General features: G+C 37.9%; 4 protein-coding genes across 10 annotated transcripts; all 4 read right to left on the bottom strand.

Moving 5' to 3' along the window:
- Nucleotides 1–339: 339 nt before the first annotated feature.
- On the bottom strand, nt 340–9,385 carry LOC133860112 (uncharacterized). Of its 2 annotated transcripts, none has more exons than XM_062295772.1 (7): nt 9,151–9,385; nt 2,874–3,075; nt 2,635–2,715; nt 2,369–2,489; nt 1,898–2,203; nt 916–978; nt 340–683 (listed from the first exon to the last, which is right to left on the bottom strand). In XM_062295772.1, exons 2-7 carry the CDS (start codon nt 3,065–3,067, stop codon nt 591–593), a joined length of 858 nt encoding a protein of 285 aa, XP_062151756.1. In that variant the 5' UTR covers nt 3,068–3,075; nt 9,151–9,385; the 3' UTR covers nt 340–590. The 2 variants fall into 2 exon arrangements, with proteins under 2 accessions (XP_062151756.1, XP_062151757.1); XM_062295773.1 differs by lacking the exon at nt 9,151–9,385 and adding an exon at nt 4,855–5,494.
- A 1,632-nt stretch (nt 9,386–11,017) lies between these two features.
- LOC133861008 (UPF0496 protein At3g19330-like) lies at nt 11,018–14,197 on the bottom strand. 4 transcript variants are annotated; one of them, XM_062296701.1, is made up of 4 exons: nt 13,957–14,197; nt 12,929–13,840; nt 12,150–12,236; nt 11,018–11,445 (listed from the first exon to the last, which is right to left on the bottom strand). In XM_062296701.1, the coding sequence occupies exons 1-3, from the start codon at nt 14,000–14,002 to the stop codon at nt 12,208–12,210; spliced, it is 987 nt and encodes a 328-aa protein (XP_062152685.1). In that variant the 5' UTR covers nt 14,003–14,197; the 3' UTR covers nt 11,018–11,445; nt 12,150–12,207. The 4 variants fall into 4 exon arrangements, with proteins under 4 accessions (XP_062152685.1, XP_062152682.1, XP_062152684.1 ...); XM_062296698.1 differs by having other exon boundaries at nt 11,019–11,445; nt 12,150–12,248; nt 13,957–14,194; XM_062296700.1 differs by having other exon boundaries at nt 11,019–11,445; nt 12,150–12,245; nt 13,957–14,194.
- Nucleotides 14,198–14,724: 527 nt separating this feature from the next.
- On the bottom strand, nt 14,725–18,503 carry LOC133860110 (UPF0496 protein At3g19330-like). 3 transcript variants are annotated; one of them, XR_009898855.1, is made up of 4 exons: nt 18,102–18,503; nt 16,965–17,986; nt 16,071–16,169; nt 14,725–15,225 (listed from the first exon to the last, which is right to left on the bottom strand). XR_009898855.1 is itself a non-coding variant. In XM_062295770.1 (4 exons), the coding sequence occupies exons 1-3, from the start codon at nt 18,181–18,183 to the stop codon at nt 16,087–16,089; spliced, it is 1,206 nt and encodes a 401-aa protein (XP_062151754.1). In that variant the 5' UTR covers nt 18,184–18,500; the 3' UTR covers nt 14,725–15,180; nt 16,071–16,086. The 3 variants fall into 3 exon arrangements, 2 of the variants coding, with proteins under 2 accessions (XP_062151754.1, XP_062151753.1); XM_062295770.1 differs by having other exon boundaries at nt 14,725–15,180; nt 16,946–17,986; nt 18,102–18,500; XM_062295769.1 differs by having other exon boundaries at nt 16,946–17,986; nt 18,102–18,497.
- Nucleotides 18,504–19,195: 692 nt separating this feature from the next.
- LOC133860109 (serine/threonine-protein kinase CDG1) lies at nt 19,196–24,428 on the bottom strand. Its single transcript, XM_062295768.1, has 8 exons — nt 23,418–24,428; nt 22,570–22,787; nt 22,256–22,464; nt 21,178–21,304; nt 20,789–20,860; nt 20,383–20,569; nt 20,054–20,186; nt 19,196–19,701 (listed from the first exon to the last, which is right to left on the bottom strand). Exons 2-8 carry the CDS (start codon nt 22,718–22,720, stop codon nt 19,438–19,440), a joined length of 1,143 nt encoding a protein of 380 aa, XP_062151752.1. The 5' UTR covers nt 22,721–22,787; nt 23,418–24,428; the 3' UTR covers nt 19,196–19,437.
- Between the last annotated feature and the right edge of the window lie 2,750 nt (nt 24,429–27,178).

Genomic DNA, 27,178 nt, shown 5'->3' with positions numbered 1-27,178 from the left:
GTCTGTGAGTCAGAGAAAATGTTTTATACAAACTAATTTAATAAAATAAAATAAAAAACAGGTTGTCAAAGAAAAAGACAACAATAACAAATAATGGGAAACAGGGTCACGGGCACACTGCAGATCCACTATAAAATTAAGGATTGTTAAGCAAATTAATAACTTTGACCCCATTCAGCGACAATAATGTTTTAGAACCTTATCAACCGACTTTATATATTATATACGTGTCTGTTGCAATTCATGTAATAAGAGGCTTGGAAAACTATTTGAAGTTATAAATCGCAAAAGCAGTTCATTATAGAAAAACAAGACTTAGGACAACGACTGAAAAGAAAATTTGCAAAACTAGTTCAAGTCTTTACTAAAAAAACCACGGCCCCAAACAGCAACAACACCACAAAAACAAGTCTGTCCCATAAATCCCAAATCTATTCTGTATTTTCTAGCCCACTCTTTCTGATCATAATCTCTCATGAAACAGATGTCAATGTTTGTAGTGGAGATCATTGTTCTAAGTAAAAAGAATAAAGCAATTTTTCATACCCTGCTTTGCCCTAATGTAGATCTGCCATTTGAGCGTAGCAACATTAACCATCTTTCTCTGCCAGCTTTTTGCCTCCGCGTGTTCTCTTCCTTTTCCTGCTCCTGCTTCTCACAGAATTTTCTCCGTCTTTCTTTTCCTGTATTAAGCTCCAATGCTTCAATATCAAGTTGAGAAATTAAAGATATCAAGAATGTAGCATTTTACTTCAGCTCAGCAAAATCAAATATGTGGGTTTTGGTGGGGGAATACTCTTGGCTTAGTTGGTTATCATAACAAAGTATAGGATTATTTACCGTTTTAGGCATAAAAAGAAAATAAAACCTAAAAATAAAGTGAAGAGACATTCCCAAAAAAAAAAAATGGCTCACCTTCTCCAAAACAACATTTGGTTTTTCACGGCTCTTCTTCTTACATGAAAGTGGGTTTGGGCCCTGCAAAGTTCAAGATATTGTAAACCATAAGTATTACAGTCATCTTAAGAAAAACAGTAACAGCACAAAACCACAGTAAATTCAATTTCTACCAGCTTAATTAATGTCAAATAAAACAGATTGAGTTGTGATAGTTAATGATGACACATGTGAGAACATTGAAACACTTCTATTAACACCTGATCTATACATATCCATTTACATTCTTCTCGTTATAATAATGTTGTACAAGCTCCAAATCTGTTCTATCCCAAAAGAAGTAAATAATTGGTAGCCATTTACAACTTCTCAATTAACAAGTTCTCCTAAATATCTTTCAAATCTTGAGAGGCAGAGTAAAGTTTATTACATAGGTAGGTAAAACAATGCATGATAACAGGCAGAAATGAGCTTATCATATATTTGTAATTCGACACTTAGATAAATTATCAATTTCATTCAATTATCATCTATATCATTTAAGCTTTGAAATTGAGCAAATTCCAGCTTAGCTCTGCATCTTTTAGCGGAAAAATGTTAGCTTAATTAAATTATACTATCCATAAGATATAAGTACAGGCATTTTCACTCTGAACGATCAAGGATGTCAGAGCTCAATGTACAATCAAGACATATACCCCACTTAAGCTTATCAAAAGGTGTATCTCTAGTTAAAGCACTGACTATCAGACCCTTAATATTAACATCATAAATGCCCTGTGATAAACATCCTGCCCCTTCTTCAGAACTTCCATACCAACTCAAGGTATGGAGAGTTCTATTTCTATAGAAAGTTTAACATTTCAAATTAACTTTGAGATGTACAGCCAAGTTAAAAGGGAAGGAATATTGAGAAACAAGAATCAAGGCTTTGAAGCAAGGAGTCAAAGATAATCTTTTAAAAAAAAGGAATAAAAAATATGTGAGTGCAGAGTACAACCTTTGCTCTCTTTCTCTTAAATTGAACTTTATCCTTCACATCCATTCCCTTTCTTGCAGTTTGTGGCTTTGCTAAATCCTGCATCCCTATGTTTTGGTCCACAACATCTTCCTTTTCACTAGAAGAACCATTTGCTTCCTCATCAGTTGACCTAGTCCTTGCCCGCTTCTGTAAGATCTTACATTCCAACTCGGTCATATGCAAGCGTTTTTCTTCAGAAGTTTTGACAAACTGACGTTGAAAAGAAGATGGAGGCTCAAGGAAAAGAGAATTTCTTAAAGCAAATATAACAGGGACTCCTGGAACCTGCAAGTGAATAGACAAATCAATAAAAATCACTGCATGTCAAGAGACAATTTTGGGCATATGCTGCATGAATCAAATCAAGGTAGCATCTGCATTCAAATGATTAACAAACCAAAACATGAAGCATCCATATTGTATCCAACCAAAAAAAAAAAAAAAACCAACCTCGTAAAACTTCTTCCGCAGATCAGTGTCCTGACTAGCAACAAAAAAGTGCTCAGGATTATTTTGTCCAATAACCTCAGTGATGCAAGCATCAGCACTCTTACTTTTCTCATGATCACATCTGTAGTAGAAGTTTAATCCAAGTAAGGAAAAGCAATAATGCAGTTTGAGACTTGGGATTCTTTAAGCCATATAATTGGTTAGTCCTCTAAAAATTAGCCCACCGTACACTTGAGAGCGTTTGTTTGGGAGAGAGGGAAGCTAACCTGGCAGTAATGAGCTGATTAGCAGCCTCAAGGGCTTGATAATAGGAGCCACCAAGTCGTTTCAACTCAGCAAGAACACATCTGAACAATATTTCAGCACACCCAAATGGGGGGCTTAATGGGATCAGTACCAGACAAATGGATAAAACATTGATTAAGCAAATATTGGGCAATTGTTATCATAACAATTACTTGAATAACAAACAAATAAAAGAGAGGGAAAGGAAGAGCAAGGAGACCGAGTGGTGAAGAGTTTGACAGGGGCACCAGCGAGGATGGTGGAGAGGGCTTTATCAGCAGGTTTTATATTATTGGCAATAAGGTGGTGCACAAAGGTACCATCGCATAGGATCTTGAAGGGCTGTCTGAACCCAAAGCACGCTGTGTAGAACCTCACACTCTTCCTATGACGCCTCTGCTTTTTCACCCTCATCTATTTTCCTTTTAATGTAACCAAAAACAAAGAAGCAATATTACTCAACCAACCAAAAACCAAACAAGCAAAAGAGAGCTTCTTTCTCAATATCAAGTAAAATACGTCAAAGTGCCCAAATTGAGGATCTTCAAGAAACTACATAAATTACATGAAAATTCACCGATCATTCGGCAGAACCTCAATACAGACCATTTTAGGAACAAAATTACATCAAATATTCCTCAAATAGAAATATTGAATCACCCCATACATTAATTTGCCAAACCAAAACACTAAAGCATGCTCCACAGTAGCATTTCCGATGTAAGCAGCTGCTACATCTTCCCATATTTGTACATGCAATACTTTGTATGTCAATAATTTAGGCAAAGAAACACTGGTATAAAGGTGTAAGAGACATGTTAGTGATACTAGAAAGCAACAAAGAATGATGGAACTACTCTTTAAGGTCATATATCTTTCAATGCAAAAGCTATTTCACCTACTTTTTATCATTCATCAAAATGGGGGAAAGAAAAAACTATTTCACCTACATGGCTCGCCTCAGAATGAATATTTCCAGGAAGATGAAATTAGATCAGCAAATGGAAGCATGAACCTTAAATCTGGAGGCACTTACTGTGGCCTGGCCATGTACGTCTGGAACTAAGATAGACACATTTAAAATGAAAGATACAACCAAAATAGGAAAATATTTGGCAATCCATCATCAGACATCTCTGCTCTATGCTAGTAACCTACTGACACTAAAGAGTTCTACTGACACCTATTGAGGCTAAGAATGCTAATGTGGCAACGAGAAACTGTGTAAGACCTTCCTTATTCCTTCTAAAGACAACCCAACATGTCAAACATTATGGTTCCCAAAAATCGTTCAAAATAATAAACCTACAAAAAGTGCAGCAATTAAGCAGAAAATTGAAGAATAAGATATAAAAAGAAGAAGAATGAAGGAAAGAAAAACAGAGCAATAAGCAAGAAGAATCTAGGAATTTCTCTTAAATTTCACAGGTCATGAACACACTAGAACTAATACTTTGTAAATACATTTGTACATGTCATATACACTGGTAAAGGGTATACAAATGAAAGTTGTCACTAATAAGTCATGATGAGGATACCTGCCTAGTAAATAACTAAATATGGAGAAACAAAACCAGGCATACTGATTTTGAGTCAGATATCCATTAGATACAGAAAACAACCAAAGATAGTAAGCATAATCCTCAAAAAGTGCAGGGAAAAAGAAATAATGGATTTTAAAATACAAGCATAACAGAAAAACATGAGTTGCTTAAAAAAAAAATATCAATTGCTGAGTCTAAAGCCCTAATTTGAAATATTAAACCCTGGGGAAAAAAAAAATATAACTTGAAGCTAAGACACCTATAACTTGAAGCTAAAAAAACTCCAAATTCAATCCTAGCTTGGCAATTCGGCCAAAGCAAACATGAAGGCAGTAGTTATCTCTGTTGGATTCCACATGGCCATGTTTGATTCTTTGCATGTTTCAGGATAACTTCAAGCTCTGATAAAGTTTCACTTATCATAAAAAAAAGCTCTGATAAAGTTTCCTCATCTTTCCCAGCAATTCCGAGATCCAGAGCAATGGAAAATCTCTTAAGTAACTTAAAAAACCATCAAAATTTTCAGATCTGTATGACACTACTCTCATGCAGATAAAAATTTCAGACCCAACGCAGATCAAACAACTCAAAAAACCAGATCTATATGAAGAAGAGAAAATCAAAAGGAAAATCGAAACAAAACAGAGAAGACCTTACGGTGAATGGGTCGTCGGAGTCATCTGCAGTGATGGTGATTCAGCTTGGCTCGTCGGCGGTGGTGGTGGCTCGGCTGGGCTCGTCATGGCGGAACGGTCGATGGGTCGTTGGAGTCGTCAGAGCTGTATGGTAGATGAGTCTTTGGAGCTTGACGATGGATGGAGGCCGGAGATGGACGAACCGATGGCGGTGGTAGCTGGTGGTCGACGGTGCTCAGCTGGTGGGTGGGTGGCTGCCAGTGGGGTGGAGGGAGGGAGGAAGGAAAGGCGGAAAGTTTTGGGGGCAAAAATATTTTGGGAGAAATTGAAATGAAGCTGTTCGTATAAACGCAGGGTTTTAATTTTTTTTTTTAAAAGGTCTGACGTGGACACTAGAGGGACGAATGCGCGCCGGGTAGAATTACTCAGAAATTGTTTACGACGTTGTCGAGTAATTCTCCCTGTCGCGTTTTTGTCCATCAAGTGTCCCTCCTCATTTGAGGTGGCATGGTCCACGTTAAGCCTTTATTTTATTTTAAAAAATAAAAAATAAAGCAAACGAAAAAGCAGCTTCTAGAACGGAGTGTTTGGTGATATAGGGAAGAAGAATGAAGAATTATTGGAGGGTATTCGAGAGCTGGAGTTAATTGAAGAATGTCGTTGCCTAGAGGAGGATGAAAAAGTTTGAAAGGTAGATATGTTGAGAGAGCTGGAGAAGACTCTTCTTTTTGAGGAAATGAGCTGGAGGCAAAAATCTAGAGCTTTGTGGTTGAAGGAGGGGGACAAGAACACAAAATTTTTTCACAGAATGGCCAACTCACATCGTAAATTCAATAAAGTGGATTCTTTGAGTATTAATGGTATAATTTCCAGGAATCCTGCAGAGATTAAGGAGCATTTAGTTCAATATTACAACAATTTGTACTTTGAGAATTGTTCTTGGCGGCCTAGGGTGGAGGGCCTATCTTTTTCATCCATTGATGCGGATGAGAGCATTTGGCTAGAAAGAGCGTTTGAGGAGAAGCAGGTGTGGGATGTAATCAGGGATTTGAATGGAGATAAGGCGCCGGGTCCTGACAGATTCACTTTGGCTTTATTTCAGAAGTGTTGGGATTTTTTAAAAACTAACATTATGGATGTTTTTGCAAAATTTCATGCTCGAGGCAAGTTTGAAAAGAGTTTGAATGCTACTTTTGTCTCTTTGATTCCTAAGAAGACTGGTGCCATGGAAGTGAGAGATTTTCGCCCTATTAGTTTGGTAGAGTTGGATTTACAAGATTATTTCAAAGGTCCTTGCGAACAAATTTAAATCAGTTTTGGGTAAGATTATCTCCAACACTCAGAATGCGTTTATTGGTGGTCGACAAATATTAGACTCTGTACTTATTGCAAATGAATGTGTGGATAGTCATATTCGATCGAGGGACCCAGGACTCCTGTGTAAGCTAGACTTGGAGAAGGCATATGATCATGTGAACTGGGACTTCTTGCTTTATTTGTTGCAAAAGATATGGTTTGGGAAGAAAATGGAGGGATTGGATACGTTTTTGTATTTCTACGGTGAGATTTTCTATTCTTGTAAATGGCACCCTGTCGGGTTTTTTTAGTAGTTCTCGTGGTTTGCGACAAGGAGATCCTCTTTCTCCTTTGTTGTTTGTGGTGGTTATGGAGGCTTTGAGTCAGATGCTAGCTGCCGCATTGGATCAAGGTAATTTGACAGGGTTTTCAGTGGGTTCCAGGGATACTGAGGCCTTAGTTGTGAATCACTTTCTGTTTGCTGATGACACATTGATCTTTCGTGGTGCTCAAGAAGAACAAATTCGACATCTGAGATGTATCTTCTTATGCTTCGAGGCAGCTTCTGGTTTGAGAATTAACTTAGGAAAATCAGAAATTGTTCCAATTGGTGAAGTAGAGGATGTCGAAGGGTTGGCTAATCTTCTTGGATGTCGGGTTGCATCTTTGCCTATGACTTACCTGGCTTTGCCTTTGGGTGCCTCTTACAAGTCCACTTCTATTTGGAATGGTGTTATTGAAAAAATGGAAAGGAGGATGGCGGGATGGAAGCGAATGTATTTGTCGAAGGGTGCCCGACTGACTCTTATTAATAGTACGCTCTCCAATATTCCTACGTATTACTTATCATTGTTTTCTATTCCACTGAGGGTGGCTAATCGTCTTGATAAAATTCAAAAGGATTTTCTTTGGGGTGGCATTGGTGACGAGGCCAAATTTCATCTAGTAAATTGGAACAAGATTTGTACTCCTTTGCATGCAGGTGGGTTGGGAGCTCACAATTTCATCCAGTTCAATCGAGCACTCTTGGGTAAGTGGTTGTGGAGGTATGGTAGGGAGAGAGAGGCTTTATGGTGATTGGTGATTGATGCCAAATTTGAGAGTCTAAAGGGTGGGTGGTGCTTGAAAGAGGTGTCAGCTTCTTTTGGAGTGGGTGTATGGAAACATATTAGGAGGGGGTGGGAGAAGTTTCGCAATTTTGTTCGTTTTGAAGTGGGGAATGGATCAAATATTAGTTTTTGGCATGATTGGTGGTGTGGAGATAGATCATTGAAGCAATGCTTTCCAGCTCTTTTTAGTATAGTGAGGAACAAAGATGCGATGGTGGTGGATAATTTGGCTGTTCATAATGGTGTAATTCAGTGGAATGTTCTTTTTACATGACAAATCCAGGATTGAGAGATGAATATGGTCCTTTCTTTCTTCGATCGACTATACTCCATTTCGGCTCGACATAGAGAGGGTGACAGGTTAGTGTGGAATCCCTCCAAAAAAGGTTTATTTGAGGTGAGATCCTTCTATGAAGAGCTTATTAGGAAAGATGGCCCACCTTTTACTTCTTTTCCCTGGAAGAATATATGGCGTGTTAAGGCTCCAACAAGGGTGGCTTTCTTCGTTTGGTCAGCTGCTTTGGGCAAAATATTGACGCATGATAACTTGCGTAAGAGGAATGTTATAGTGATTGTGTGTAAGAAGAGTGGGGAGTCTATTGATCATTTGTTGCTTCATTGCGAAATTGCTCGGGATCTTTGAAGCTACATTCTTATTTTATTTGGGGTAGAGTGGGTTATGCCACGAACGGTGTTGGAGTACTTGAATAGTTGGGGGGGGGGGGGGGGGGGGGGGCGATTGGGTGTGGTCGTGCTAAAGAAGCTTGGCGGTTAGCTCCTTTGTGCTTATTGTGGTGTATTTGGAGGGAGCGGAATGCGCGGCTCTTTGAAGATGTAGAGACATCTATGGTAAAGTTACGGAAACGGTTGCTCAATACGTTATATATTTGGATAGCGTCCCATCATAGCTTGAGTGTCTTTACTTATGTAGGCTTTTTAAAATTATTCTCTGTTCGTCCCTTTTAGGGGTTCTCTTGTATACTTCCCGTGTATAAGAGTTGCGCCTCTCTGCGCTATTTTTATAAATTGCAATTACTTATCAAAAAAAAAAGCTTCTTTTGCCCTAAATGGGTCTCTACAGACCAATAGGAGGGCTGTTAAGGTCCTCCAACATTTCATTGTTGCATCTTCTTCTCCTAAACAAACCATGAGTTACTGACTGGTGTTTGTTGGATCATCCCAAAGAGAAAAATGATAACAAAACTTCCATCCATGCAATCCATAATTTAAAAGAAAGTGTTCTGTTTAAAAAAAATGAAAAGATATTAATAGAAGAAAGAAGAGATTTGGCTGATACTTGGAACAAGGCTGATGCACTGTGATACCATGTTACTTGAATTAAAAATTCTTCCAACATGATGGCTGGGTTTTATGTTTCCTGGGAGATAAAGGGAAGAGAAATGGTAGAGTGATGGGAAACTCAAACATTTTTAACTGCGGCTGTCTTTGATAAACTACATAATTTGAGGTATCGAGCTTGACACAAATCGATCCTTTTAACCACCAAAATGCATATAACTGCAATTTTATTGCACATAATTATAGTACCACTAAACGTGTTTCCCCATTTGCTAGGACTGAAGGGATATATGTTCAAAGCCAGGGAGTATTGTAAAGGGAAGTTATACCAAAAAGGAAAAAAAAAATTAGGGATTTAGATCCCCAAAGCCAGATTCAACCCCCAAAAGCATCTGAGATTCAGACCCAACTAGATTGAGAACAATGGAACTGAGATTCTAGATCCAAAAACAACTCAAAAAACCAGAAATTTCTGACACTACTACAGTTGTGCAAAAAAAAGACGAAGCACTACTGAAATAATGGAGAAAGGAAGAACATGATGCTAAATCAAAAGTAAACTCCTTCCTTCTCGTTGAACCGAAATTCGAAAAAAAAAACAGAGAAGAGCTTACCTCTTTTGATGGTTGGGCTCGTTGCCGGTGGTGGTGCTTCGGCTGGGTCGTCGTGGATGGAGACGGAGAGGGGTCGTCGGAGATGCCGGTACGGGGGATGGAGACCGCACGGTACCTTGTGACCGGAGATGGAGATGGACGGTGGTAGCTGGTGGCGGTGGTAGCTGGCCGTGGGTGGCGGTGGTAGCTGGCCGTGGGTGGCGATCGGCGGAGTGGAGGGAGGGAGGGAGGGAAAAATTTGGGGGAAATTTTTTTTTTTTAGAAATTTAATAGGTTCAGTTTTCGTGTTTACCGCTGCCTTTGAGATTTTTGAATTTTTTTTAAAATATAAATAATAACCTGACGTAGACCACGCCACGTCAGATGGAGACGGACGCCAGAGGGACAACCGAGTGACGGCTATAATTTTATTTTTATTTTTTATTATTTTAAAAAAATTAAACGGCTATAATTACAGTCATGTGAGGAGTTCTATATGTATATCAATTGATCATCAAATATTTATAAAAAAAAAAAAAAAAAAAAAAAGATGATATTTAAAATCATAATTGAACATGTAATTCATCAAATGATAATTTTAAAAATTACCTTATTTTTTAATAAACACTTAATATATTATTAGAATTACTTTTATCACATACATAACTTCTTTCTTTTTCTTTTTCTTTTTTCTCATTTCAAATCTAAACTTTTTTATGTTTCAAGTGATTTATTACAAATCCTGTAAACCGATAAGTATAAGTATTTTTTCAGTAGCATCTTTGAAAATTTAAATCATTATCTTTAATTAAATAATTCAGAATTATCATCTCAATCAGATGTAATAAATTAAGAAAATATCAAAGATTCTTTGAAGATGATGTATATTGGGTCAGTAAAATTTAATAAAAAATAATATTAAATAAACTATTATATAAAATGTAGAGACCCTTAAAAAAAGCAATATTACAGAGCTTCATATTCTCAAACTTAACTGTATAAATTAACATGCATGCATAGATACATATTGCTTCTCACAGCAATGCTTTTTGATAATCCTCACTTCCTCAGCATCAATTCCTCTAAATTAAACATTATGTACATCATCGATTATTTCATGCTCTTAGTGCAGCGTGTAACAGTTAATCCTATATATGCTCCTCAGGATTCCACCGTCCACTGAAAAACAGACGTTGATGTAAATTAAAATGACTACTCATTTTCTTTTTTTAACATTCACTTAATTAATACTCAGTCTTGGCGCAACCAAACAGAGGGTAAACGCAAAGGATTCATACGTGAAGAAACTGAGATGGGCTTTTCAATTTTCTTTTTGCTTTTCCTTTGTCAATATATACTCCATTTTTGAGGTCAATAAGTTAGGGATTAGTAATACTAAATACTATGCCCACATTCTAATTTCATCTCACGTGTTGGCATAATGGTGTCCATCAACCCTTTATTTTTTATTTTTTTAATAATGATTGATTTGAAGAGTTGATGGGCACCATCACGTCTCACGTTAGCCCAATGAAATGAGGACGTAATGTTTAGCATTACTCATAAGATAGGTAAAAAAAAATGAGAAATTCAATTTGTCACTAACCATTCCACTGAACTAATGTAACTGTGCATATTTTCATTTTTTTTTTTTAATTTAAAAAAAAAATGATGAAAATGGCCACCACTATGCCAGCCCTGTGAGATGATGGTATGAATAAGAAAGTATATTGAATGGAATATCTTTCTACTCGAGAAGAAAACAGCATATTGACATACAAGCCACCGGCATCCATGCCTTTATTTTCTAAATTATCCAAAAATAGTTTACAACAAATTCATAATATTATCATTTGAAAAAATGAGACATTTGTTTATACTATTATGAATGAGATATGATACAAATGCATTTTCTATATATCTCCATACAACAAAGTTCCAAATTCATCATTGAATTTGTATCTGGTCCCAAAATCCAATAGTAAATTTAAATGTGAGATATGTATGAGATGTATTTATATCCCACGAAGATTAATAAATAATTCATGAATTTCAGAATCAATGCGTTTGACGCAAAACAAATTTCTTTCATTTCATCGCTCATGGTAGCCATCTTCCAAGGTCACAATTGAGCGTCTTTGTCCACGATTCTTGTGAAGCTAATATCTTTTCTTACGTATCTGATCGTGTTATGTAAGGAAATGGCTTGTAGCTGGTTGTCCCCAGTAAAGAGGTCCAAAGACCAGAGATAATCAGGTATATATGAAGCTATTCCCAAATCATGAAAAGCTCTAGAATCCTCTGATACTTTTCCACCTTCATATATACAGAAAACAAAACAAATTTAGTTTTTAGATAAATTTTACAATCCAAGTTATACAACTAGGACCTTGAGAAGATATCACATTTCATATATGAGGTTACAGACACAGCGTATCAACAGGTCAGCTTCTATACGCCCATTTCATACAAGAAGAAAAGAATTTCTAAAATTAGGCTCCATATAGCAATTGCAAAGTTTATAATTAATGAACGTCATGGAGACTGTAGACTCAGAAAATCTAACTGCATGCACAACGAATCTATCAAAGTGTACAACAAAAAAATTGTGATTATTGAATACACAAACCAAAACATCTAAAAAGATCATCAAATTATATACTATGAAGTCCAAGCGTAAAAGAATTCTAGCCTTCCTACTTAACAGAAACATTTTGGGAGGGGGGGTGCTCTGTAAATTAATGTGTACCCATCATTCCATCTGCCCACTAATTTATTAATTTTGACATTGATTTGGATGTTGGAAAGGATATTACAGACTAAATCTCAGATTAGGGGTTAGTGATGGCAAAAACTTACAGTTTAGGAGAAACTTCACAAATGACTCCATAATTGAGGATGAATAATTGCAATTAACCCAAAAAAATAATTTATGTCTAATAATTTTTTCCTACTAATTGGTCAATCAAATGGGAAGGATAGAAAAAGTATAAAAATTATGTTCAAGACGATACTCTTACCACCATAGTTGAAGCTTCATCCTGGACTGTATACAAAGTTTTCATGAGAGTTAGCAGCTTATTGAGCTCCTTGCCTATGTCTGTAATCTGTTGACACTACTGCCAATAGAAACTATTAGTAAAACCCACCAACAAGGAAACCAATCGATAAATAAAAACACAAAACAAAACCATTTGCAGTACTGTATCATAAAAGTATTGAACAACATGTCTTCAGACCACAAAGGTCCACTTTCTATGGCGTGATAACAGCTGAATACCACCAACACAAAATTATCATTATGATGCAACTTCAATGGCTCCCAAAGCCCATGAAGTTCAACTTCTCTAATATTCTAGCTAGCTAATTTGATGAAAGTGCAGAATTTCCCTCCTTTTATCACATGTATAATCAATTACAAAAACTTGCGACACCCACCCTTTAGATACTAAGAACCAGTAGCTGCCACTGGATTTTAAGCAGGAGTGAAGTCTTTGCTCATATTTATGATGGAAACAAAATCTAGAGGGGAAAACAAAAAGAATTGAACATGAACCGATGTTATTGTGTTTATGTGTTTCAAATGATATCAAGACAACACCTCTAATCACAAAGGATTTAGGATTGGCAACTTTATAGATGTTGGGGTAGAGTGTCATTAATGCTAGACCTCAAAAAGTTTCGTTTCTTTATCAGGGTTAGCAATCATGTTACTCTATAACAGAATATGCATATGAACTATGAAGAATGGGAAGTAGACAGCAAAATCCAAGTTATCAAAGTAAGGGTCAGGAATTACAAGTATGATGAAGATGGATCTCCTGGAGGAGTAGAGCTCTGGCCTTATTGATGGATTTAAAGCATATGCATATACGTTCCTCAAGTTCTTCGAAACTCTGATGGTTCTCCCGGATTTCTTTGACTACGTGATCTGTTAAAAGAGTGTTAATGATGAAATGCTTTTCGCTGTCCCTCTCCAGGGCCATGCGAACAAGGGACTTGTCACGGTCAACCGCACCACACAAATGACGAACGAAGCAGTCGACGGTGTTGAGCTCTTCGTTTAGAACAATAGTGCTCGAAAGAACATCGTGAAGTGGTGCCATACGGGCAGCTTCTTTGGAGTCGAAATGGGAACAGCGGCAGCAGCAGCCCCAACTGCGGAGGAGGCCGATACGAGAGCGGGACTTGCGGCAACTGCAGAGATCTTGCTTGAGCTGGGAGAACATGTTTAAACCGTGGGATTGATGACCAGCGAAAGGGTTTCCGGGGCGATCGAACTCCCGGAAGAGGTCGAAGACGCGGTTGCACTGGGGTTGGGTGAAGGAGGAACGGGAGGGGGAGTCAGAGTCTCGGAGGAAGGCGTGGAGACCCGCATAGAGGGCTCGCGCACTACAGACGCTGTCGAGGAGGAGTTGGCAGAGATGGGCGGCGTTTTCGGTGCGGTCGAAGTAGGCTTTGGCGAGACCGGTGAGGGTGTTGGACTTGGCGTGGAGAAGGGCGTCTTCCACGCATTCTCGGTCTGGGTAAAGCACCTGCTCCCATCGTAGCTGGTGGGTGGCGGTGGTGGGGTGAATTTTGGACCACATCTCTTTGAAGGAGTTCCTTTCGAGAGTGTGGGCGTATTTCCGACTGAAGTTGACGGTAAAGGCGGGCGAGGATTCAGAGCTCGATCTGAGCGTGTCCTCCGTCGTCGAATTCCCTGTGGCTGCTGGCCAACAAAAGGAAAGATTGATTAGCGAATTTATACACAAAAATTAAGGTGTCATGTGCAGTAAAGTAAATCCCTCAAAGAGAACCAAAATCAAACAAGGTTGAGCAGCTCACCCTGAGGATGACTCGGAGCTGCAGAGGATAGTGATTTCGGGGACATTTTGTGTATTTTACTACGGAAAGAGGACTCTACCTCTAACTTGGGAGGTCAGGTCCAATTCATGATCAGCATGTATAAATGGCACAATTTTTTCTTCCTTTTTTTTCTTTTTGTAGATAGAAAATTAGAAATGGCACAATTTCAATCAAACGGAGCTTGCGTACAGGAATATATATTTATGAGAGGAGATAGATATTCCTTCATATTTGTATCTGGAACTGGAAGAAGCGCCCACTCCCCGCGGTCAACGATTTCTGGTTGATAAGTCAACAAAGACAAAAAGGTCAACTTCCAAGAAGGAGCTAATCTTTCCTCAAAATTGGGTCGAAAGTTACTTAATTAAACCTGGTCGATCTGTAAAATGTCGTGCTTCTCATATGCTAAAAAAAAAAAAAACACAACATTCCTATAGAGTATAGACTTAGGTTGGATGTCCTAATTTGGAAGAAATCTTTACTCAGTGACTTAAACTAACCCGGAAAATGGATGGGATGACTACAAGTTTCCCTATGATCCCTTGCAAACCAACTTGCATTTCAGTTTATAATTAATAAAATGATTAAGAGTATATGATTATAAGTCAACCACTAATTGACTAAGTTGACAAGTTATATTTTTTTATTCCTTTTCATCAAGTATAGATTATCAAATTGAATTGCTCTTCATCAGTAACCGAGACTAGCACATCCACATTCAAAGAGATCAGCGTCCTTAAAAATCACTAAAAAAAACAACCAGAAAGTAATTGATTCGCCGAAGTGTATCTGTGTATGTATATACCCAACAAAAATCACAGCGACCTTGATATTGACAAAAATAATGGCTTATGACAAGGTTTCTCACCATACATTAATGGAAAGAAAAAGAAGACAATCCAAAAAATAACACATCCGTTCTTTATGCACTTATCAAACAGCTGGACGACTTCTCTCATGGTTGCAAACAAATATGCTTTATTTTGTTGTTCTAAATAACCGGCTTCCGAGGGTCACTGTTGGGGTTCCTTCCCCCACGATTGTTGTCAAGCAGAAGCTCATCTCTTTCTCAACTATGAACAGAGCCTCAACATTTAATGATGACAATCCCGTACCCATTCGACCAGGTTCTGGTTTGAGTCAAAATAAGATGATTCTGTTGCTTCCCGCCTGCTTACTATCCCCAGGAGTTACAACCTGAAACTGTATACATCACTTCTTTCAGAGCATCATCTGAACTCTCACTCTCTGCATATAGATGAAGAGATTAACAATGTACCATCTTCATAAGCAACATGGGAAATTAAAGAGTTAACCTAGGGGTAGCAGTGTAGCACAACATGGCAGTAGCTCATTTTTCTAGTAAGGCTTTATTGAAAATGATGAGCATATTGAAAATTTCACTGGCTAGACATACACGAACGTTGAACAGACCCAATCACCTAACCTGGATGTGAAAATATGTTCTAAAGAAACCAAGAATTACATAAATTTCACGTATGAGGTTATATACTCAGCGTATCAAGGGGTCAGCTTCTATAAAGACTGTATACCTACATCTTTATAAGAAAATAAGAGAAGTTCTAAACTTAGTCTCCACATAGCACTTACAGATTTCTTGATAAGCATCGCCACGGGTATTTTCGACTCAGAAAATACAATTGTGTGAGCAAAGAGTCCACAAACAGTACAACAAATCTCTGACTACACCGGGCAAAACCTCTAAAGAGGTCATCAAAGTATTATTCAGTCGAAAAGTTGAAGCATTCTAGCCTTGTGCTATGCCATCCACCCTAAGCTAGCTAAAACCAAAAAAAATAATAGAAAATTTTGCAATACGATATATGCATCTAAACTAGTGCCTTGAGAAGATTTCATAGTTTTACCCAAAAATAATTTATGACTAATAATTATTGCAAAAATTTATAATTTAGGAGGGAGATTGGAAATGACTCCATAGTTTTACCCAAAAATAATTTATGACTAATAATTTTTTTTTTTTCCAATTAATTGGTCGATTGACGAAAATATTCAAACAAGTATAGTCAACATAGATGGAAAGTGAGGGCTCCCTGTTCAAGACAATTACTTACCGCCACAGTTGAAGCTTCAGCCTGGACTCTGTACAAAGTTTTCGTGAGAATTAGCAGCTAATTGAGCTCCTTGCCCATGTTTGTAATCTCTTGACATTACTGCCAATAGAAACTATCAGTACCACCACCAAGGAAAACAATCGATCTATAAGCACAAAACAACATCCATTTTCACTATACTGCGAAAATGGCAAACAACATATCTTCAGAATAATCGCATCCACAAAGTCCTCTTCCTATGGCATGATAACAGCTACTACCAACACAAAATTATCATTATACTGTAACTACAACAGCACAAGAAGCTTATGAAGTTCAACTTCTTAAATATTGTGATGAAAGTGGAGAATTTCCAACATCTTATCATATATCTAATCAAATTACAGAAATTTGCCACACCCACCTTTAAAAAATACCAAGAAACACCAGCAGCCATCTAATTTTGAGCAAGTGGACTAAAGTCTTCGCTAATATTACACAATAATGTACTGATTAAAAAAAAAAATTGCACATGAACTTGCACCAGAGTGACATGACCCCATTGCATCATAAAGGACATCTACTTCTTCGAAGTTTAACAAATCAGCTTCTATTCATTATATACAATTTGGGGAAAAGAAATAATAATAATTTATGTAGAACGATCCAGTGTTATTGTTCATGTGTTTCAAATGATATGAAGACACATCTAATCACAAAGGATTAAGGATTAGCAAGTTTAGAGATGTTGGCGTAGAGTGTCATGCAAGTCAACCATCGAAAAACGGGCCTAGGCTTTATTGGTTTATCAGTGTTAGTAAGCATGTTACTTTCAAACAGAATAAATACATATTAAGAATGGTAAGTGAAAAGCAAAATTCAAGTTCAGGAATTACAGGATTGATGAAGATAGACCTCCTTCAGGAGCAGAGCTCTGGCCCTATTGACAGTGTTAAAGCATAGGCATATATGTTCCTCAAGATCTTGGAGCAGCTGCCGGAAATTAAGATGGCTCTTGCGGAGCTGCTTGATCACCTCCATGATGGGATGCTTTTCCCTGCCCCTATCCAACCCAAGTCGAATTAGTAACTTGTCATTGTCAACCGCATTGTGCAGACGGGCAACGAGACGGTCAATGGTGTCGAGCTCGTTGTTTAGAACATAAGTGCCCCTAAGAGCAGCGTCAAGCTGTGCGAGATGGGCAGCTTCTTTGTGAGTAAACTTGTGAGGTGGAGCAAGGTAGGCGGTACGGAAGGAACCGGCAACAAGGGTGCGAGCGGCAATGACAACAGCGGAAACAGCAGCCCCAACGGCAGTGCAAACGAAACAAATGGCGGAGGAGGCAGTAGCGCGGCGGATACGAGAGCGGGACTTGCGGATGCGGGAGTCGAGCTGTTGCTTGAGCTGGGAGAAGCAGTCGCGCATTTCGTTGAAGTTGTGGGAGTCGGGGGAAGGGAAAGGGTTGTCGAGGCCGTGGAACTGGAGGAAGATGTCGAAGGCGCGATTGCACTGGGATTGGGTGAGAAGGGAAGAGTGGGACTGAGAGTCAGAGTCGAGAGGAAGGACTTCGAGGAGGGCGTGGAGAGGGTTGTAGATGAGGCGTGCACGGTAGATGCTTTGGTGGAGGAGGAGGCAGAGATGGGTGGCGTTCTCGCTATGGTCGAAATAAGCTTTGACGAGAGCGGTGAGGGTGTTGGACTTGGCGTCTCGAAGGGCGTCTTCAACGCATTCTCGGTTGGGGTGAAGCACCTGCGCCAACAGTAGCTGGTGGGTCTCTTCGTTATGATCGGTGGTGGTGGTGGAGGTGGTGGTGGGATGAATTCGAGACCATATCTCGTTGTAGGAATTGGATTGGACATTGAGGGTGTATTCGCGAGGGAGGTTGACGGCGGGAGAGGCTTGAGCGCTCGATCTGGGTGTGTCCGGCGTCGAATTCCCTGCGGCCAACAAAAAGGGGAAAAAATTGATTAACACATTAACACAAACAGGTCACGTACAGTAAGTAAAGCCCAGAAGAAAAAGAGGGAACGTAAGAAAGTTTCGTGGGGTTACCTTGAGAATGCGGAGGATGAGGAGGAGGCAGTGCTGCGGAGGAAGTTGATGATGATGATTTGAGGGAGAGGCACTGCATCATTTTGTTTGTATTCTACTGAAGCCCAATTTATCATGATCATCAAACAGAGCTTTGCATATACAAGAAGATTGTATGGAGCGCCCACTCCCGCGGTCAACATATTCGTATCGGTCCAGAACTGCAGGGCCTTAAAAAGTGGCTCCTATGCTTTAGGCCCAGTGACATACCAAAGAAAAAAGAGATGAAATGTCGCTGGAGTTGGAGTGTCAAGCTCAGACACGACAACCTTTTACCTAAACATATCTATTTGCAACTCAGCTCCCATATCAGTGATGCCTCCCTATTTTCCTAAAAACATCAATCACTTCGAAAGAAAACCCCTTTGTTATCACATTGTAGACTTCAAACCCAAAAACTCTGATCCACCTTTACAATACATGAAATAAACTGCAACTATCAAAGAACGAAACTTTAGACACTGTTTTCTCATTTTTATGAAAGAAAAAAAAAAGTGATAGATACTACCCTTTTCCTCACAGAATTCCATTGCCAGTCAATCACTTCTCTTCAGTAACTGAGACTACCTTCAAACACAAGATCATGCTGCCCTTTCTCTTTTCTTTTTGATGGATGATAAAATTGTGAGGTAATAGAATTATGAATTCTAAAGAATATACCCATCAAAGCTTAATTGTATCCAAATATGTATATTAATGTACTCTTATATGCATGACACTCTTGAAAATGTAAAAAGACTCCCAAACGAGGGGGAATTGAGTCAATGCGGAGGAAACTCACAAGTGAAGGAAAGATTGTTGTGAGTGCATTTATAAAGTGTTCCACATTACTAAGATGTAAGACGAGTGAGTAGTTTATATAGCATAGTTTAGCCCAAACTCATAGGCTTAAGCTTTTAGGTTAAATGATGTTTCAACATAATATGTATTATGGGCTCACTAAAAATGACTTTCTTAAGAATTCCCCCCACCAACTCTCTCCCTGGAAGAAATAAGCATTATGGAAAATCAAGCATACAAGTAATCGAAGCACCTAGTGTCCATACACACAAAAATCACTCCAACCCCAAACTTCACTATGTTATTAACAAAAATAATGGTTTACAACAAGGTTGCTCATATATTTATGAAAAAAAAAAATAAATAAGAAAAATAATACAGCCGTTCTTTATACACTTATCAAACAGCTGGATTTCTTCTTCTCTCGTGTTTAACAAAAAAAATGGAAAAAAAATAAATAAAGTAAAAACATTATTTCACAAATATCACACTCAACATTATGGTAAACAAATGTCTTTTATTTTGTTGCTCTAAATAACTGGCTTCCGAGTGCCACCGTTTGGGTCCCTTCCCCCGTGACTGTTGTCAAGCTCACCTCTTTATCAAGTATCCGATCAAGTTCCATAACCACATAGCTAATGGCAGGTCGCCGCTCACTCAAAGGTTCCACACATCGTACTATCAGTTGTATAACCTCCTCCATAACTTCGGCTGTAAAGGTATTCACCAATCTTTGATCAATGATGTCGGAAAACTTGCTATGTTCTTGATTATTTTGCACCTTCACAGGAGAAATACAACACAATTGATCATGTATATCAAAAGCTGCTGCATTTATGACCCTAAATGTGAATTTGCAGCAATTAAATTACTTGTAAGCATGAATAGGACACTTAGAATCTTGGTTGCTACAAACACGCGCACACAAGCAGATCTACGTGTGCTTTTACATTTTTATTTTTATATGTATGTACTACCACGATGGTCTCTGCAATGAGCCACCAACAAACATGCTATATCACCTGGTCGTCAAAAAATAATCTAGAGAAGCTGATATAAACCTTTACACTGCATGATTAGGGTCACATAGCATATTAACAGTGCATCAGTATTGTACGAAGACCATGACATACCCATTCAACCAGGTTCTGATTTGAGTCAAAAGAAGGTGATTCCGTTGCTTCCCGCCCGCTTACTAGCTCCAAGAGGAATACCCCGAAACTGTATACATCACTTTTTTCAGAAAATCGTCTGAACTCTTGCACTCTGCATCAGTGGACAGTGTTAGTAATTAACAGTGTATCATCTAAATGGTCATAAGCAACATGGGAAATTAAACAGTTAACCCCAGGAGTAGCACAGCGGCCAGGGACCACTACTCATCAAGTAGAGGTTTCTAGGACAACTCCCCTCCTGGAGCCACTCATTTAAAAAAAAAAAAAAAAAAATTAAGGAGTAATACTCTGGGGCAAGGAATATCTCATCTGCTGTCACTTGAGAAGATGGGCCTGCTACATCAACTCTTCCTAGGAAATTACGAAGTCCTGCATCTGCAACCTTAGCTATAAAATTTTCACCAACAAGAACATTGGCAGTCTTGAAATCCTTATGTATCAGACGGGGACTCTGAGAGTGAAGATGAGCCAAACCTGCACATAGACAAGATGAATGAGATCCAGATGACTCAGGTAGCAGTGCTTCAAGGCCTTTTCCACATAAAAGAGGAACATTTAGATAACTGAAAGTCTTACAGTAGCTTACAAAAGAATTTTGTGGGACCCATATCGATATTTGGATATTTTATCTAAAGAAAAGAAAAACGGATACCAGGAAAGCCACAAATGCTCACTGATTTTGCAGAGGATCACCTTTAGCTGCCCCTAGAGCTATTGAAACTCTATGCTTGAATTCTAACTTTTCACGTGAATATTGGCCCGTTCCTGCAAACACAAAATCACATTTTCAACATGCATCAGAATTAAATATCAGAGATGCAAGGTCTAAGTATATAACAAGCTGAGAACAAAATGCAGAAGAAACTTTATAATGATTTGAGTGTTGTATCTATTTTTTTTTTTTGGTAGTGATTGAGTATTGTATCTACCATGATTTTGCTTAAAAAATTAAAGGTAAGATGGATGAAGTAGTGGATGAAACTTTGTATGGAGAAAGAATCAGTTGAGATATTTCCTTCACCAATATACTCTAGTTCACTGAGATAAATAAAAACAAACATGTTGACTGGATAGAGAGTTACCATACAAGTGACTGGAGACGCTTCCTTTAGGTATATATTCATATATGAGAAACTGTTGATTATTTTCCTGGCAGTAGCCCAATAGAATCACAAGATTCTGATGCCGAATAGGTGAAAGGTAGAGTACCTGATAATTAAAAGTCAGTCCTGTTAGATCAACCACAAAAAATACTAAAAGTAAGACATACCCTGTAACACAAAATCATAAACAGGAAAACCAGGGAAAAATATAATATTAAATTTATATGCCAGTCCATTAGATTCGCAAAACAAGAAAAGAGGAAACACAAGTTCCAATGTAAGAGAACTTGTTCCAAATAATTTAGTGCAGTTTGTTAGAATATTAACTATATGATTAAATTCATAATTTCCTGTCAGCTTAAACTTTCAAGATAACCGGTAATTTAAAATAGTATCAGAATAGAGGTCTTAAGTTCGAACATTGGCTCACAGTCTATCCTCCATTTCAATCAGAATATTCGCTTTTGTGAGCCCAAGAAGCCAGGAAAAGGTTTTCTCAATTGAACTGACTTACTAGATTGAGCAGATTGGCAAAGGATTAACCAGCATAAAAGCAATCAATTGGGGGCAGATGTTGTTGAGTTGACTCAGTTGTACATATTTCATTACCAGATTTTGAAGCAACCAAAGGAATCTGGAAGAGAAATCGAAAAAAGAAAGGCAACCCATACCATGATTTTTCATGGTAATGCAAGATCGAATAATATGGGAAACAAAAACAAAAAAACAGAAAAAGCAAAACACTGTTTGCTACAAATATTCATATTCCTTAGCCAATCCTGGAGGTTTGTCAAGCTAGTATTATGATCCTATCTAAAATGAAACTTGAATATTATCAGGGGGAGACTTCAGAGACGAAAGAAAATTACTCTGCAACCAGTTTAGGAATTCATTTTATCGACTTCCACCTTTTACCACTATTTTTTCTTTTTATTTCTTTCTAGCTGCATCTTATTTTTTTCTTCTTTTTTAAGGAAACAGAGTTGAAATCTTGTAAATCTTAATTAACTGTTTCTGTTGCTTCCTCTATTTTCTGTTTTCGGAAAGTGATTATTACCTCATCAATAAATTCTTGGCTAGGTGCTCCAGGTCGCTTTTTGATGGCCACACGCATCCCATCATTAAGCAATCCGTGATATACCTCCCCAAACTTTCCTTCCCCGATTAAATTTTTATCACTGAAATTTGTTGTGGCAACAGACAATTCTTCCATCTCAAAACGCCTTGTTTCTCGTAATGACAACTCAACCCCAACATGTCTTCCCACTGCAGGTTATTCAAAAAAACTATGAACTGATTGCTCTTTATGTTGAGTTTGTCTCTTTTGAAACCCTTGAAGAAATAGATATATATATATACTGTAAAAGTTACCTTGGATAGACGGATCAGAGGACCCTGTCTCAGAAGTTCTTGAAACGCTTGTTTTGTGAGAAAGACAGAACCATATAAAGAAGATAACTATCCCCACCAATGCCACGGCCCCTGCAGCACCTCCTATTATTGCTGCAAGATGCCCTGACATCTGGTATGGGAACCACTTCAGCTATGCTGTAGAGTATTATTGGGATATAATTTGTTGCACATTGAACCTGTAATGCAAAGGATGCCACAAGCAAAATAATCATAATCTACTGGAAAAAGAAGCTAAAAAAATTAGAAAAGAAAAGAAAAACTAAAAACATGCGAGCAAGATTCACGTTTGTTAAGTTTTTATATGCAAATGGATGGTCGAAAGAAGTTGGGCAGCAATTAGCATTACTGAAACAAGAGTGGATAAATTGGTCAGAACCATAGATGGCAAATCGCTTACAAAATCTTCTGATTAGGAGTAAACCAGACACAAAACGGGTAATCAGAATAAGTGAATCACGACTGTAAGTTCAATTTTTTTTTACCTGGAAAACTGCAAAGAACACGACCAGGTATAGAAAGCATGCATTGATATCGAATGCTCAATAAAAGAGCATAAAAGATCTGACGAGATGACTAATGACAACTAACCAATCCCAAATAAGTCTATAATAACAGTTCAATCCAGATATAGTAACAAGGCTAAATATGATCATTGACAGACTCTTTTAACTGCAACGCCTTGAATTCAATTCAAAGATGCATATAATGTATTGACCCAAAACGTAGATTAACATCTGAATTTTTTTCCAATTCAATCAGATTTGGAACTAGTTGAAATTAAAGCTGAAACAGAAAAGGGTCCAGACCTGTATTCCCAGAGAAGTAATGTAGCCAGATCTCTAGGAACCGCAGCTTCATTTGCCAAAGGCCCAATGACAAAAAGGATGAGTCTTCTAATACAACTACCACCCAAATCAATATTCACCCGCATTCCCCCATTGAAATTGAATCCTCCTCGATCAAAGGAAAAAGGCAGCAGTCAAATCAAGAAGATACCCCCGAGTATTCTACCAAATCAAGAAATGAAAAAGGGTTTTGAGGCATAAAAGAAGCAATGAAACCCACTCGCGATCACGACCGCATCTTGAAGTCTCAGTTGGTACAAAGACAGAGCATGAGACAGCCAGCCCAGGTCCAAATAAATATGCTTCTTCAGTGGGTGATGATACAGATGCTGGCCGCTCTCTGAGTAAAGGTAATAAAAACCCCAGAAGCGTCTCTACCTATCTATCGAACTTCGTTTTTGTACGTTGGAATAAATTAATGGAAATGCTCTCACTCACTCACTCTCTCTATCTCTGTATCATCGTTGGATACAGACAATGCCGACAGAAAGTGACCATGCGCCGACAACACTTTCGGGATTATTACATACACGCCCAATCACTCACTTCCCTCTCACCTCTACCAAACCACCCAATTCAATCATCAATCCCAATTCAATCATCAATATATAGCAGTAAATACAAGATTCACAACCAAAAAGGTCAAAAAAAAAATTAAAAAATTAAAAAAATATATATCTAGTTTTTTTCTGAGCAAAGAAAATTTTTATCCTTTTGATGTTTCAAACAGACAGCAAATCCATACAAGCGAAAGGCAGAATTTTGAAGCAGCACAGAAAATATATATATATATATTAAAAAGGACGAGAGAGAGAGAGAGAGAGGGTGTTTAAATTGATATCATTTGGAGATATGTGTGGGCTGTAAAGCAGTATAATGGTTGTCTTATGTCTGGTTCTGCAAGTTGGAGGGGGTTTAATTTTGTGTGTAGTGTATGGGACATCTTTGGCTGTAACATATTTCACAGTATGTGAGAGAGACAGATAGACAGACAGACAGACGATATCAATACCAGGTTGGCTCTGCTGGAAATTTAGACCAATAAATATATATATATATATTATGCCACTGAGGTCCGACAGAAAGAGATTCAAAGCTGTAGCTAATTGTGGGGTTCCCAATCCCCATCCCCACCAGCCAGCTATGTTGACATTGCTCCTACTGATCACCAATTATATATATTTGCTTATTCAACTAAAAAAATACATACAAACTATAAAAAGCAAAAAGAAAATCTTAACATCTACCACTTTAATTCTTCCCTCTGCCGCTCTGCGGCTGTAATGTGTCTCCTTTCTCACTTTTCTTTCCTTCTTTCTTTCTTTCTAATCCCATTTTCTTACATGAATTGAACACTTTGGGATTCTAATCAGCAATCACTCTTAGCATCTTCCGATGATAATTATAATATATATATATATATATATATATATATATATATATAAGAAGCGGCCAGAGCTGCAGCCGTTGAGAATAAAGTTTGCATCATAATATTAGGAACCAAGACTGCAAGTGCGACAGCCATTCACAAATGACAATAATAATGAAAGAGGCAAAGCAACATGGTTAATTATACATTATGCCATGTCAACGTCCAAATAATAGTGGTTCAATGATTTTTAAACGTGTTGGAGAAATAATTAGCTCCAAAAACACGTGGGCCTAAGGTAGTATCGGGGGCTGAGCCCATCGGGTTGACCCGGCCAAATTAGACTTAAGTAGAAGACCATCCATTATCTCCAAAAAGTCGCATATCCCAAATATATCAAGATAGACTTCTATCCCATCAAATATGGGATAAGGTACCTAATAGAATGACATTAGCTAAAGAGAGTGTCATATCCAGTTTGGACTCTACTACCCAATTTGAATTCTATGAAGATAAGATTAAAGACTATGTGATATAGGACTCAAACTCCTAATTAGATTATGCTCCAAGCACTCCATTAGTTTCATAATTGTGAACTGTGAGTCTATAAATAAGACTACTACGTCAGGTATTTTTTACGGGCAAATTCTCTAAGCTATGAGATTATTGATACTCTCCAGAAAATAAATAGTTTGAACTGACTTAGGCATCGGAGTGGGGGTATGGTCGGCACCCCCACGAGAGTTTTGCAGATTACGAAGAGAGCGAATATCAAGGAAGGCAACGGATCACAAGGCAACACGTCACCGTACCGGAAACTGTACCAACAAAACCTTTTTAATAAAACCAAACTAGCCCGATTCTGTCTTCTTCCATCTCGGTTAGTAAAACTCATTTTGATTCCTGCACTACACCATTACAACAAGTGTACAACAACCCCTCACATGAGGGTGGGCCCCAGTGTGTGGGTTCCACCTTCATATGAGGGATTGTTGTGCACTTGTTGTGTTGGTGTTGTAAATCTAACATTTTCCTTTTATAAAAGTTTAAATAAAGAGCTTTGTTACATACACAACAGGTTGTGCACTTGTTGTGCACAACCTGTTGAGTAACAAGCATTTTTCTTAAATAAATGTAATATTTCTCTTGGGGAGTGATCATTACACTCACACTACACAACAATGACACAACACCAAGGCACAATGGAGTGGACATGGACTCCACTCCATTGTGCCATGGACCCCACTCCATTGTGCCTTGGTATTGTGTCATTGTTGTGTAGTGTGAATGTTTTAATCATTTCTCATTGAGAAATGATCATTACACTCATTTCTCACAACAGCCCCACAACAAGCTGATGTGGCTGGTAATATTTTATTATTTTTTTTATTTTCTTTTCTTTTCTTTTTGTAAAAAAATAATAAAATATTACCAGCCACGTCAACTTGTTGTGGAGCTATTGTGAGAAATGAGTGTAGGAATCATTTCTCTTTCTCATTTCTCTTTGATAGTTGCTAACCTCCCAAATTCTCGGTGCGGAGCTTCCGGGTGTTGGTATAGGTAGTTAACAACACCAAACCAACCTTTGTTTGGCTTGGTAGTTGCTATTCCCAATATCGACGGTTCAACGTCAATATTCAATAAATGCCCTTAGCATAACCATTGAATGTGTCGTTTCTTTTATACTTTAATTCCTTAGATATATTAAATATATGTCTTTCTCAATTGTCAGTGTTTGTTAGGGTGATAATGTGTTGGTTACAAGGGCTATAGCTTGAATAGCCTTTAAATAGGAGCAAAACCCATTCAATGCCCAAAAAAAATAATCTAACGTTAATCAATGGCTATATTTATGTTGCCTTGACTATCGACACTTTTATCGTAAAACATGAAATTATTTTTTAGAAGATCATCTTAAATTTAATAGTAATTTCAAAAGTCACATAATATTTAAGAGGACATGACGAGAACTCCCTGTAACATTACCCTTGTACTTAGGTTGTTCTGCCTTACCATAATTGTGGTTAAGGCAGTGTATATATAGTTGAATCTATTACATGAAACAACTAAAGATTACAAATTATAAATTGAAAATACAAAGACATACAAATGAGATGGATAGTTGATCATAACTAATTCTATATTTATGGTGATTAGGTTGAAGTGTTGAGTTTATCTTCACTTGAAGATATGACAGCAGATGCAACATTTGAATCCAAAGATAAAATTGGGAGAGTTAGGAGGAGATAATTCGGCCGGTACGAAGCTTAAAAAAGAACAAAACTGAAAATGGGTCGAAACCTGGTCCAATTGACTTGTTGACATAAAGGCCCAAAAAGAATGAGGAAGAAGA

This window comes from Alnus glutinosa, chromosome 2, assembly GCF_958979055.1.
Source record: "Alnus glutinosa chromosome 2, dhAlnGlut1.1, whole genome shotgun sequence".
Lineage (NCBI taxonomy): Eukaryota > Viridiplantae > Streptophyta > Magnoliopsida > Fagales > Betulaceae > Alnus > Alnus glutinosa.
Note: the sequence above shows the minus strand (reverse complement) of the source record. Positions and strands in the feature narration are given on the sequence as shown.